The 14,279-nt window shown below is 40.7% G+C and overlaps 1 protein-coding gene across 1 annotated transcript in view; it reads left to right on the top strand.

Moving 5' to 3' along the window:
• Positions 1 to 14,279, top strand: part of eif5b (eukaryotic translation initiation factor 5B) — a 102,813-nt gene that overhangs the window by 39,698 nt on the left and 48,836 nt on the right. Inside the window, exons 6-10 of the mRNA XM_080197116.1 lie at positions 373 to 523; positions 1,719 to 1,823; positions 5,007 to 5,096; positions 9,644 to 9,718; positions 9,970 to 10,277. Coding sequence (XP_080053242.1) covers positions 373 to 523; positions 1,719 to 1,823; positions 5,007 to 5,096; positions 9,644 to 9,718; positions 9,970 to 10,277 — 729 coding nt within the window. The remainder of the gene's footprint in view (positions 1 to 372; positions 524 to 1,718; positions 1,824 to 5,006; positions 5,097 to 9,643; positions 9,719 to 9,969; positions 10,278 to 14,279) is intronic.

The following is a 14,279-nucleotide window of genomic DNA, read 5'->3' on the forward strand; positions in this document are numbered from 1 at the left end:
TCCTTTAAAAAAAAATCTGGATGAGCACTTGGCATGCCATAACATTCAAGGCTATGGGCCAAGTTCAGGCAAGCGGGATTAGGTGGGCAAGTCAGGGTCTTTTATGTGTCGCTGTGGACTTGATGGGCTGAAGGGCCTCTTCTGCACTGTAGTATTCTGTGATTTAATTTGGGTTCTAAATTTTGCATCATTTTACAATTTGTGAATCAGACTATGATGGATAGTTATAAAAAGTTGATATTTTGAAGTAACTTTTATAAACAAATTATAACTTTGCTGTTTCTTGTACAGTGTTTAGTCGTACTGAATCAAGTGTAACTGGGTTGTTAGTAAACATTTTGTTTAATATTCTGAAATGTCTTGAATTTTCAGGAGAAACTAGAACAGGAACGCAGAGAAAAAAAGAAACAAAAAGAAAAAGAAAGAAAAGAACGCTTGAAAAAGGAGGGCAAGCTGTTGACAAAAGCCCAGAGAGATGCCAAAGCAAGAGCTGAGGCTACACTTGAACTTCTCCGTGCTCAAGGTAGAGATGAAGTTGGAATATTTACTTATTTCATAGTTTTAATGTAACCGCGGTATCTGCAGCAGCATCGGAGGTACTACATAGCTAATGCAAATAAGCCCACAGGAGTCTTTGGAACAACAGGTAAAACAGTACACTTTTCAGCGCCAGTGCCACTTTGATTTATTATTGTCACCATGTATTAACATACAGTGAAAAGTATGTTTCTTGTGCGCAGAAAAAGCATACTGTTCTTAGAGAAGGAAATGAGAGAGTGCAGAATGTAGTGTTAGTCATAGCTAGGGTGTAAAGAAAGATCAACTTAATGCAAGATAAGTCCAATCAAAAGGCTGACAGCAGCAGGGAGGAAGCTGTTCTTGAGTCGGTTGATATGTGACCTCAGACTTCTTTATTTTTTCCCCAAAGGAAGAAGGTGGAAGAGAGAATGTCCGGGGTGCTTGGGGTCCTTAATTATGCTGGCTGCTTTGCCGAGGCAGCAGGAAGTCTAGACAGAGTCAATGGTTGGGAGGCTGGTTTGCATGATGGATTGGGCTACAGCCACGATCCTTTGTAGTTCCTTGCAGCCTTGGCAGAGCAGGAGCTGTTCCAAGCTGTGATGCAACCAAAAAGAATGCTTTCAATGGTGCATCTGTAAAAGTTGGTTAGAGTTGTAGCTGACATGCCAAATTTCCTTTAACTTAAAGTGCTCAGCTTGCTTTTTACTATAGTTGTGAATGGTGATGTATTCTATTGAGTCGTAATAACTCAATACATGTCGACAATTAAACTGCACATGAATGACAGACCATTAAAGACCACTGCTGTAACTTGCTCAGCAGTAAGTTAATGAGACTTGTGAAATATCAATATGGATGTGCAGTGTATTGAGGTTTATTGCTATTTTCTGATGTCTCAGTTATCAATAAAAACTTGAGAAACTTGAACATTTTTCCGTCTGGAAAGAATGACCGGAATTTTACAACTCAAATTTTATGGCTTTTATATCTGCAAATCCTCACTTTTAATCAACTAATTATACTAAAGCAATTTGGCAAGTTAGTTATCTTGATTTGTCAGTGTTATTCACCTGACTGACAGAAAGAGGGTATAGAATGCTGTAGATTATAGAAAATATTGGGTAGCATGTAAATGGCATAGTGGAGGAAAATATATTTTAGGAAAAAATCTTGTCCTGAATTGCACTTTGGTTTCACAGGTGTTGATGTGCCGTCCAAAGATTCAATGCCAAAGAAACGACCAGTCTATGATACCCGAAAGAAGAAAAAGCAGCAGGAGAACAAAGGAGAGGAAAATAAAGAAGGTGAGTGCTTTGTGTTTAGGCTACTTCACTAGTCCAGAATTTTTAATGATATGGATCATATGCATTTAATGCATTTATCAATGTGCATATTAACTTTTTGTAGCAATTGCAAACCTTTAGTAAATTAAAATTATGTGGACTCAAAATACACGTATAGCAGTTGAACTTCAGTAGAAAATATGTGAAGATGTAACATGGGTGAGGGATAACTGTAATAACTGTGTCAATGTGGCAGTCTCCTGGTGTTTGCTTGAATGTATTCAGGAGTTGGTGAAGAGTTGTATCCTGAGATATTCCCAAAGATGAGTTTTTGTATCTGTTGGGAGGTTGTGGTGTGGTATTTGTGTTGATGGTATTTGTACACCATGTCTGGATGAGCAGGCTTGATAGATTTGTTGGCCTTTTTCTTTCATCGGTTAGTTATTTGTTTATTTTCAGTATCAAATTATAATCCTTTTTCACCTTTATCAGATCTAAAATAACTTGGTAAAACAAAAGAATATAGATTATATTCAGTTAGTGCCTCACATCACAAAAATAAGAGCAGGGTTAGGCTATTCAGACTTGGAGTGTGCCCTGCCATTCATTATGATTGTGACTAGTCATCCAACTCAGCAACTGATCCCTGCTTTCCCTCCATATTCTTTGATCCCTTTAGTCCCAAGAGTTATATATAATACTTCGTTCTCAAGTGCTTTCTGTGGTAGAGAATTCCACAGGCTCACCATTCTCTACGTGAAGACATTTCTCCTCGCAATCCTTCATCAGAACAAACAAAAACAACCCTGTACCTGAGCTCTGACAAAGGGTCATCCAGACTCAAAACATTGGCTCTATTCTCTCTTCACAAATGCTGTCAGGCCTGCTGAAATTTTCCAGCATTTTCTATTTCTGAACCCTATACTTCTGTTGGATAACATGAATGGATGTGGTGGAGAGCACAGCCGATAAGTCATGAATCAGAGATTGACTCATCACAGGAGTTAATGATTTAAATTGATGGAAAACAATTGTTTTTGAAAAGTTGAAACAGTAAAATTAAGTGGATGATAAAGGAAGATTTTTCTCAAGGCAGCAAAAAGGCATTAAGAAAAAGAGCTTTCATTTACATAGTTCTTTTTGTGATCATATGAATTCCAAATACCTTCAAATTCATCAGAGTACTTCTGCATTTTAGTCACTATAGATGATCAGGGAAGCACCTCAAGTAATTTGTGCACTAAGTACTCAAATAACAATGAGGTAAGTGAGCAGATCAACTTTTACTGAGGATAGTGGAAATGCGAACTTTAAGGGGGTTGCCAAAGCCAATCTTGTCATCTCCTGCGAACTCTGCAATACTCTGGTTAACTGTCTTTTCCTTCTGCCAGATGCTTATGAAGTTGTTCATCCCCATCAACCTCTGTATGAAAGTAGGTGTATGGGGTGTGGTCTATCGTATCTGCTTTCACTACCTCCCCAGGCACCCACCACCCTCTGTGTAAAAAAAAAAAACATGTTTTGTACATCTCCTTTAAACCTTGCCCCTTGCTTCTTAAACCTACGCCCCCTAGTAATTGACTCCTGCACCCTGGGGAAAAAGCTTCTGACGTTCCCCTCTGTCCGTGTTTCTCATAATCTTGTAGACTTCTATCAGACACCCGCCTCGACCTCATCGTTCCAGCGAGAACAAACCACGTCGCTCCAACCTCTCCTCGTACCTAATGCCCTCCATACCAGGCAACGTCCTGGTAAATCTTTTCTGTAACCTCTCTATAGCCTCCACATCCTTCTGGTAGTGTGGCGGCCAGAATTGAACACTATATTCCAAATGCTGTATAACTAAAGTTCTATAAAGCTGCAACAAGACTTGCTAATTTTTAAACTTAATGACCTGGCTGATGAAAGTAAGCATGCCATATGCCTTCTTGGCTACCTTCTCCACCTGCGTTGCCACTTTCAGTGACCAGCTTATCAATACTGTTAAGGGTTCTGCCATTTACTTGGACCTTCCAAAATGCATTAGCTCACATTTATCTGAATTAAACTCCATCTGCCATCTCTCTGCCCAAGTTTCCAACTGATCTATATCTTGCTGTATCCTCTGACTGTCCTCTTGCCTATCTGCATTCCACCAACTTTTGTGTCGTCTGCAAACTTAAAATGTTAGTACGCAGGTACAACAAGTAATCAATAAAGCTGATGGCTTATTACAAAAAGAGTTGAAGATAAAAGAAAGGATGTTATGCTTCAGTTATATAAGGCATTGAAGAGACTACACCTCAATGTGTGCAATTTTGGTCTCCTTATTTAAGGAAGGATGTAAATGTATTAGTGGTGGCTTAGAGGAGGTTTTAGATTAATGACTGGGTTGAGCATTTTGTTTTGAGGATAGGTGCATAGACTGCATTTCTTTCCCCTGGAGTTTAGAGTGAGGGGTGACTTGATTGAAGTATTTAAGATTCTGAATGGTCTTTACAAGTTGGATGCAGAAATGACATTTCTTTGGGCGAGTCCAGAACTAGGGAGTGGGCACTGTTTTATTATTAGGGGATGTCTTTTTAGGACAAGAATTAGGAGAATTGCTTTCTGAGGGTGGTGTAACTTTAGAACTCTGTCTCAGAAAGCAGTGGAGACAGATTCTCTGAATATAAGAACATAAGAACATAAGAAATAGGAGCAGGAGTAGGCCATCTAGCCCTTCGAGCCTGCCCCGCCATTCAATAAGATCATGGCTGATCTGTTGTAGCTCAGTTCCACTTTCCCGCCCTCTCCCCATAACCCTTAATCCCCTCTCTTATCAAGAACCCATCAACCCGCTTCTTAAAAATATTTAGCGAGGCAGAGGTAGATGAATTCTTATATGTCAAAGGAATCAAAGATTATTAGGAGTAGGTGAGAATGTGGAGTTAAAAATCCAAACACATCAACCATTATCTTCAATGGCAGAGCAGGTTCAAGGGTCTGAACAGCTTATTTATGCTGTTTTGTATGTTTGTATAGTTGTTGAATTGCAACAAGACTCTAAAGTGATGCTCAGTGTTAATAAAGAAAGCCATATATATTAAAGCATAATCTCAAAATAAACAAACTTTATATTTTGCTTACTGACCTGCATAATGAGTTGAATCATTTGCTTCAAATATTCTGGATTCCTGGCCCAATAACATGCTGAAATATTTATGGTATGTTACCTTATTACAGAAGCTTTGGAGGTCACCTCAACCCCAGTACATGAAGAACTTGAACTGGAGATGACTGAGGTACCAGAAGTGATTTCAGAACCCACACCAGGTTAGTAATTTATTTATCTTGTATCAGAAGTTGTGCCACCTGTTGGGAATTTGGATGTGCTGTGGATACCTTGTGGTTTATTGTGCAAGTTGTTCCCATAAACAATTTTGAGCGTCTTACTTTTTATTGGAGTTGATTCTTGATGTTCTGTACCTACTTGTATAGGTAGTGAGGTGGTACTGGTAATACCAGTATGACTTGTATTTGCTCAGTGATATACAAAGACAGAAATTATCCATTATGTTGCATTACTTGGACAGAATAAGTTCTGCATGCTGTGCTGCAGTGCAGGGCAGAATCTATTTTCTTCTGCAGTGTTCTGTATGTATTAACCTTCAAGCCTTGTGCTGTATGGTCTTCAGTGTCTTGGATTCTTTTTTATAGAGCCTTACTGTTGTTTCAGCTTTTAGCTAGATTTAGTTGAATGTGGGCATTGAATCATTTGAACTTTGGATTGCAGGAGAAAAACCATCCGACCTATCATACCAGTGCAAGCTTTGTCAAAGAGCTGCCCAATTTAATCCCAAGCCCCAGGGTTTTCCTCCATGGCTCTGCAAATCTGTCGTCCAAGTACAATCCTGTTTTAAAAGTTCCTGTGAATTCAATTTCACCAGTCTTTTAGCTTGTGCGTACCGAACCTCAAAGCAATCTATGAAAATATTTTTTCTAATTTTCCTCTCTTTTTGCCAATTATTTTAAATCTATGACCAGCTTACTTACACACATGACAGAAGAGGCAACTTCTCCTTGCTTGCTTTATTGAAACCCCTGGTAATTTTGATTCTTTCTAGTAAAACTTCCCTTAACCCTATTTTTCTTGATGTGGAGATGCTGGCATTGGACTAAGGTGGGCCCAGTAAGAGGTCTCTCAACACCATGTTAAATTCCACAGTTCTATTTGGTATCACAAGCTTTCAGAGTGCTGCTCCTTCATCAGGTGAGTGGGATTTTTGATTGAATTCACCTAATGAATGATCAGTGCTACAAAAGCTTGTGATACCAAATAAACCTGTTGGACTTTAACCTGGTGTTGTGAGACTTCTTACTGTGCCTACTTTTCTTGAAGAAGAACAATCCCAGCATCTCTAATCTCTGCACCAATGAAATGCACCATCCCTGATATAGTACTGAAACTACATTGTACTCTCTCAAATGCCTTGATATTCTTCCTGAAGTATGGAACCAGAGCTCCAGGAGAATTGGGGGGACACAGGTGAGTATAGTGGCCATCACTAAGGAGAAGGTTCTAGGGAAACTGAAAGGTTTGAAGGTGGATAAATCACCTGGAGCAGATGGACTACACTCCAGGTTCTAAAAGAGATAGCTGAGGAAGTTGTGGAAGCGTTGGTGATGATCTTTCAGGAATTGCTGGAGGCAGGGAGGCTCCTAGAGGATTGGAAAGTAACTAATGTAACACCACTGTTTAAGAAGGGAGGGAGGCAGCAGACGGGAAATTATAGGCCAGTTAGCCTGACTTCGGTCATGGCAAGATTTTAGAGTCCGTTATTAAAGATGAGATTGCAGAGTACTTGGAAGTGCACGATAAAATAGGACTGAGTCAGCACAGCTTTAAGGGGAGGCCATGTCTGACAAATCTGTTGGACTTCTTTGAGGAGGTAACAAGGAAGTTAAAGGAGAACCAGTGGACGTGATTTATTTAGATTTCCAGAAGGCCTTTGAAAGGATACCGCATAGGAGACTGTTAAATAAGTTAAGAGCCCATGGTGCATGGTGTTAAGGGTAAAATCCTGGCATGGATAGAGAATTGGCTGACTGGCAGAAGGCAGAGAGTGGAGATAAAAGGGTCCTTTTCAGGATGGCAGCCGGTGACTAGTAGTGTGCCTCGGGGCGGTGCTGGGACCACAGCTTTTCACAATATACATTAATGATTTGGAAAAAGGAACTGAAGGCACTTGGCTAAGTTTGCAGATGACACAAAGGTATGTAGAGGTACAGGTTGTTTGGAGGAAGCGGGGGACTGCAGAAGGACTTGGACAGGTTGGGAGAGAGGGCAAAGAAGTGGCAGATGGAATACAATGTGGTAAAGTGTGAGGTTATGCACTTTGAAAGGAGAAATGGAGGCATAGGCTATTTTCAAAATGGGGAAATGCTTAGAAAATCAAACAAAAAGGGACTTGGGAGCGCTTGTTCAAGATTCTCTTAAGGTTAACATACAGGCAGTTAGGAAGGCAGATGCAATGTTAACATTTATGTCGAGAGGGCTAAAGTACAAGAGCTGGGATGTATTTCTGAGGCAGTGATCTGATCAGATCCTATTTGGAATATTTGGGCCCATATCTAAGGAAGGATGTGCTGGCCTTGGAAAGAGTCCAAAGAATGTTCACAAAATTGAAACCTGGAATGAAGAGCTTGTCGTATGAGGAACGTTTGAGGACTCTGGATCTGTGCTTTAGAAGTATGAGAGGGGGATCTTACAGAATACTGCGAGGCCCGGATAGAGTAGATGTGGAGAGGATGTTTCCACATAGGCAAAACTAGAACCAGAGGGCACAACCTCAGGCTAAAGGGATGATCCTTTAAAATGGAAATGAGGAGGAATTTCTTCAGCCAGAGTGTGGCTGAATCTGTGGAACTCTGCCGCAGAAGGCTGTGGAGGCCAGGCATTGAGTGTCTTTAAGACAGAGATAGATAGGTTCTTGATTAATAAGGGGATCAGGGGAAAAGGCAGGAGAATGATGAGAAAAGTATCAGCCATGATTGAATGGTGGAGCAGAATCGATGGGCCGAATGGCCTAATTCTGCTCCAATGTCTTATGGTGCCCTAAACTGTATGCAACCTCAGCTGAAGTCTGACCAGACTTTTGTAAGGGTTTACTGTGACTTCCTTGTTTCCTGAATTACAAAGCAAAATATCCCATGTGTTTTATTAACTATTTTATCAATTTGTTCCTCCACCTTCCAAGATTTGCACCCCTCCAGTTTTCTGACCTATTTCACCAGTCCTTTTATGCTGTCATGAAGACAGCTCCTATCCTGCTTGTTATTTACTATATTGCAAAGTTTTGTATCATCTGCAAACTCCGAAATTATACACTCTATTCCAGACTGCAAATTGAATCTCCATTTTCCCTCTCTCTATTCACTCCTGTGCAACGACTCTGCTCCATTGCCTGGTATTGTCTTTATCATATCAATTAAGAACAAGAGAACAATCTCTAGCAGTTATGAAAAGCTGCAATACACAAGGCAAAGGAAAAAAGCTTTTGCATCACTTAAGGATCTGTGTAAAGAAATTTCTGCTAATTAGAACATAGAAAAACTACAGCACAAACATGCCCTTTGGCCCACAAGTTGCGCCGATGATATCCATACCTAGTAGGCTTACCTATAACCCTCAATTCTATTAAGTTCCATGTACTCATCCAGAAGTCTCTTGAAAGACCCTATCAAATTTGCATCCACCACCACCGACTGCAGCCGATTCCACTCACCCACCATCCCCAATTAACTTGTCACCTTTAAAAATTAGCTTTAAGGTGACTTTTTACAATCTCCGATTTGATAGTTATTCAGTCATGGTTGAATAGTGGCTATGTGGGCAGGGCGCCAATTGATTGAATTTATTTATTATTGTCACATGTATTGGGATACAGTGAAAAGTATTTTTTCTTATTTGTTACAGACAAAACATACTTCATAGAGTACATAGAGGAGAAGAAAAGGATAGGGTGCAGAATATGATGTGTTGCAAGTTTAGGAGTTACAGTACAGTTATTAAGAGCATAGAACAAGAATAAAAGATTCAGTTTGAAGGTATGCTGGGAACAGCTTGCAAAAAGTCACCATGCTCAATCTTTCAAATTCATCTGGAAGAGTGGGCACTTGTGAAATTGTATCCCAGCTAGGAAATGTATGACTTCTGTCATGTGAAGGGGAGAAAACTAGGAAGGAAATATTTTGTTTACATGTATGTTTAGTGTTTTTTATAGCAATTCTGTTTGTCAAAAAAGAAAATGAATATAATAAGCATTTGTGTGTACAGATTACTATTTTGCGTTTAAATTGTATTCCCTTGATTTAAAAATATTTTCTTTGTTAGTACAACTCAAAAAGTCTTTAATTTTAAAAAAAGTAATACAGATACCATACCCCTTATCTGATGTTTGAAAATCTGGGAGAACCCAAAAACCAGCTACATTCAAAGCTGGCATGTCAGATATAGTAATCTAAATAAAATCCTTTTTTTCGTTTTTCATACTTTTATTTCACATGTTATCAGTAGATGCTAGGCCTAAAATATGTAAAATCTCCAAATCAGGTCCTGAGCTTTCTGGATACGTGTGCTAATTTTATTCATGTGGCCATGTAATGCCACATAGAACTTGAAATTTTCATAAATTTAATTACCTTTCAAAATGACTAACCTGAATAATTGTGCCTTGTACAAAAATACATGCATTTCACTATAACAGTACATATTTCCCAAGTGTAAAATTCTTGACTAAAACAACTTCTGGTGTATATTAAGATATATTTTTAATTTGAAGTTGAATATTTAGAAGTTTGTTTGAAATTTTGTTTCAAAGAACCTGAAGACAAAAAGGATGATGCTGATCCTGATGATTGGGAAGCTATGGCAAGTGACCATGAACAAGAAAAAGGTGAGCATCTGTTGCAATTTCTCTGACCCTAAAGGTTTTAAAGTGAAATAAGAGTACCAGTATATCTAATGTAAACCTGTTGTTTTGGAATGAAAATCTTTCCTTCTCACTCAAAATTTAAAGCTTACACATTTAAACCAGTCATTTGCCTAAGCCTTTTCAGATTAGTCTTTCCGCCAGTTATATCTATATTGCAATAATTTTAAGAAGTTTCCTTGGTTAATCCTGATAATTTGAAAACTCTTTGATAGAAGTTAAAACTGTCCATATTGAAGTAAAAGAGGAGGCTGCAGAGGAGGAAGATGAAGAGAAGGATGAAGAGGAGGAGGAAGAAGAGAGTGATGATGAAGGGGCAAGTGAGGAAAGTGAAGACGAAGAACAAGGTTTTGGTGAAACCAGGACAGCATCAGAGAGAGTGGGTAAAGAACCTGATGTGGTAAAGAGTGAGAAAATGAAATTGACAAAAGAATTTAGCTCAGATTCTGAACTTGAATCCGATTCAGATGATGGCCGAACAAAAGAAGAACGAATTTATGATGAAGCAAAGCGACGTATTGAGGTATCATTTCTACTTAAAAAAATAATAATTCCAGTCTGACATTCTAATACCTTGAATTATATCAATGAGCAGACAAGTCTATATGGGTAGAAATTCATATTTGCACGGGTGTTTTCTGTTGTGGTCTTGATGTAGCTTAGAAAATCTTTCACATTGAGTACTCATTTTCCAATCTTTAGATAGGATTATAATAGTACTTGTTTATTTTTATTTCAAATTTTACACATGCTTCCTCCTTTCCTCTCACTCTCTTAAAGATGGTCATTCTTCCTGATGTGATTTTATGAAAGGGTATTTGACAAATTTATTAAAGCTGTTTGAAAATTTAACATGCAGGATGAACAAAGGGGAGCCAATAAGTCTTAAGCATTTAACTTTCTAAACATCATTCAACAAGCTGCCACATAAAAAGTGGCTTACAAGATAAGAGCTAGTTTAGGTTTTAGGGGTAATAAGTTAGTACGCATGGAGGATTGGCTAACTGACAGGAAACAGTCAGGACAAATGGATCATTTTAACAGGGCAGAGTGCCATTGGGGTTGATACTGGGGTTTGCATTACTTGCAATCTAACCTAATGACTTGGATAAAGGAGACCAAGTATATTATAGCTATGTTTACTAAAGATATAAAGATAGGTAGGAAAGCAAGTTGTAAGGCGAGTACAGAGTCTGCAAAGGGACATAGGTTAAGCGAGAGCAAAAATTTGGCTGACGAGTATTATGTGGAAAAATGAGAGACTTCCAACATTGGTGGAAAGAATAGAAAAATGGGATATTATTTGAATAGAGAGAGACTTCAGAATGTTGCACTGTCCTTATACATGAATCTCAAAATGTTAGAATGCTGATACAGCAAGTAATTAGGAAGAGAAATGGAATATTGGCCTTGATTACAAGGTGGGGTGGGGTATAAAAGTAGGGGATGTCTTGCTACAACATTACAGGGTATTGATGAGAGCGCACCTAGAATACTGTTCCACTTTTGGTCTCCTTATTTAAGAAAGGATATAATTGCATTAGAAGCAGTTCAGAAAAAGTTCACTAAACTGATTCCAGGGATGAAGGAATTTTCTCATGAGGAAAAGTTGAGCAGATTGGGCCTATACTCATTGGAATTCAGAAGTATGAGAGGTAATCTTATTGAAACATATAGGGTGGAGTTTTAGGACCCCATCATGCTCATTTTGTGGCAGGAAAATGTCGTGAAATTGCATGCAATGTGACTAGCGAGAATGGGGCCTTTTTTTGTGCCCATTCCCATTTTACCAAAAATATTGGGAGCTTGCCCAAAACAAGTGAAATGCCAATTTGCATTTTTTTTTTATCCATTCATCACAATGTCATTAGCGAGCTTTGCTCCCACTTGTCCCAGCTCACCTCCCTTAACCATCTCATTCGCTGCAGGCAGATGAGTCAGGAAAATATCTCCTCTATAAAAGTTGGATTCAGGCACCTGGTCAGTGAGGGTGAGCAAGGAGGTAAATTTCCACGCTCCATGCTGCTCAGAGGGGGTTTTTCATGGTGGCCATGTTGAGTTTTGAGTCTGGGAGGATGGGGGGCTGTTGTTGCTTACAGGTCCAACCTTGGACTCTCAGAAGGACCTGGCTCAGAGCGCTGACCTTGGGTCTTAGTGCTGACTCTGGGTCCTAGTGCATACAGCAACAAGCACTGTTGCAGGTGGGAGATTGGCTGGAAAATCTCTGAAGTGGCAGTGCTGCAACCTCAGGACTTGTCAAGCAGCACTGTTTGTGGCCACCACTGCATGGATTCTGGGTGTGTGTTTGGGAGTGGGGGGAGTAGCAGGGAGGCTCTGTTGACATTCTGGGATTTGTGGGGGAGAAGTATATGGGGGGCAGTGGTGAGGGGAGTATGTATTGGAGGTCTGTGTGTGGGGGGGCAGGTATGGGGATGCCACCCATGCAGTTTTGGCCTGGGAACCATGCAAGACAGGCTAGTCCACCTGAAAGCTTTGGAACTCCTCCCAACAGCCTTGCAGTCAGTCCAGTGTTGCCATCCACCCCTCCTGCATTCCCCGGCTCTGCTGCTGCATCGTCATCAACTGACAGACAAGTGATCGCAGAGGCCCAGCATGTAGCTTGGGGCCAGCCAGTAGGCCCCCACATGCCAGAGACTTCAGATGTTCCCTCCTCCACCTGATGTACTCCAGCAGATGTGTGTGCACACCAGCAAGTGACTCAGATGCCCCACCACTACCCTGACCCACTGATGTGAGAGTCTCTGGGATGTTGAATTGCAAGATAGAAGCTGATGCAAAACTGGTGCCAGCCTTGGAGGTCCCTTCATCCACTTCTTTTGAGGAGTCTTCTGAGCTGTCAGGGACAGGATTGGTGCGAACAGGATGGACAAGAGGAGCAGCGGGAGCCATGATGCCAGATGGCCCAGGTGTATTGGGGTCCCTTTATGCAGCACAAGACACAAGTTAAGGGCAAGGATGGGAGAGGAATCTTGGGGGTTGGGCTGAAAACATGCAGGATGCTGTAGATGGGGGGATCTGGGGGTCATGAAGGGGGAAGGTAAAACACTTACCCTTGTTCCCTGGATTAGATCATTCAGTTTTTTGCAGCACTGCTTCCTGGTTCTCCTGTTCAGTGCCCTGGCACTAATGTGTGCTGCCACTGTCTCCTAAGCTGCATTTCCATCTCTTCCTCTGGGATGGTGTCTTGTTGTGGGGGAAGGTGGTATCCCACCTTGTTTCCACTGCCTCCAGCAACTGGCCAGATCGGCATCAGAAAAACAGGGAACTGTCTTCCTGGAGGCCATTTCTTCCTGTACTGCCTGCCTGTCTGTCCATCCATCCATCCTTGGGTTTTTATGGAGCTGTCCCTTGTTAGGGCAGATCAGTTGCAATCAGTTTGGGGGTGTCTCACACACCCGCTGAAGTATTCCAGCGAGTCTAATGCAGTTTGCCTTGTTATCATGAAGGGTGAGCCAAATCAGTACTTGCAGGTATGCTGATGGAGTGGAGAGGGGTGGGGTTGTGCGCCCTTATGGTGATTGGGAGAGAGTGGGTCATATCAGTCAGTCATTAGGGCTAGGGACGTGATGAGAGAGCCATGTGCCAGGGGTTCTGTGGGGAGGGGTGGGTAAGGGAATGGGAGGCTGTATGTGGCCCGTGGGGCAGAGCTATTTTTTTTTGGCTCTTTCTGCACATGTCGTTTGTGGGTCTGATCTGAGTCCCTGGCTATCTGGTAAGTTAAACCCTGCCCTCTGCATCAAGTGGCTAGAAATGGTTTGGCCCATGTTTTCAAAGTAAATGCATAAAATTGGGAGTGAAAACTCACTTGAAAAACAGATCAGCAAGTCCCCTGTTTTGATGCTAGCTGGACACTGAAAAAAAACTCATATAATTCTGCCCATAAGGGTTCTGAGAGGGCTTGACAGGCTAGATGTCTCTCCTTATGTGGGAATCTGGAACTAAGAGGAACTTTAAAAATAAGGGGTCTCACAATTAAAGGAGAGGAATTATTCTGATGATTGTTAGTTTTGAAATTCTCTATGCCAGAGAGTGGTGGAGGCTGGTGTCATTGAATATATTCAAAGCTGAGTTAGAGATTTTTGATCTACAAGGGAGTTGAGAGTAAATGGGGAACAGGTAGGAAAGTGGAGTTGAGACCTAATCAGATCAGCAATGATCTACTGAGTTAGAACAGGCATGAGGGACTAAATGGCCAGCTCTTGCTTTTTATGTTCTTGTGTAACTACATTTCCAGTTATAACTCAGTGGCTCCAGTTGATTGTTTTTCATTTGTAATGTTGGATAGTCAGCTGTTGATATTGTCATGTTAGACCTCACCTGCTATTTACATTTGCAGTTCTAGGAATGGGTAAAAGGTAATCAGGAATGCTAGTCAGTGATATAAAAAGCACATGGACCTTCACTGCCTCTCTCTCAATTGAGGTGATCTAACTCAGCACAAACCAGGAATTCAAGCTGGAAACTTCCTTTGACTTGACATGATAATTTTACCCATTAAACCACC

Source organism: Carcharhinus amblyrhynchos, chromosome 10 (genome assembly GCF_965287045.1).
Source record: "Carcharhinus amblyrhynchos chromosome 10, sCarAmb.v2.hapA, whole genome shotgun sequence".
NCBI classification, from domain to species: domain Eukaryota; kingdom Metazoa; phylum Chordata; class Chondrichthyes; order Carcharhiniformes; family Carcharhinidae; genus Carcharhinus; species Carcharhinus amblyrhynchos.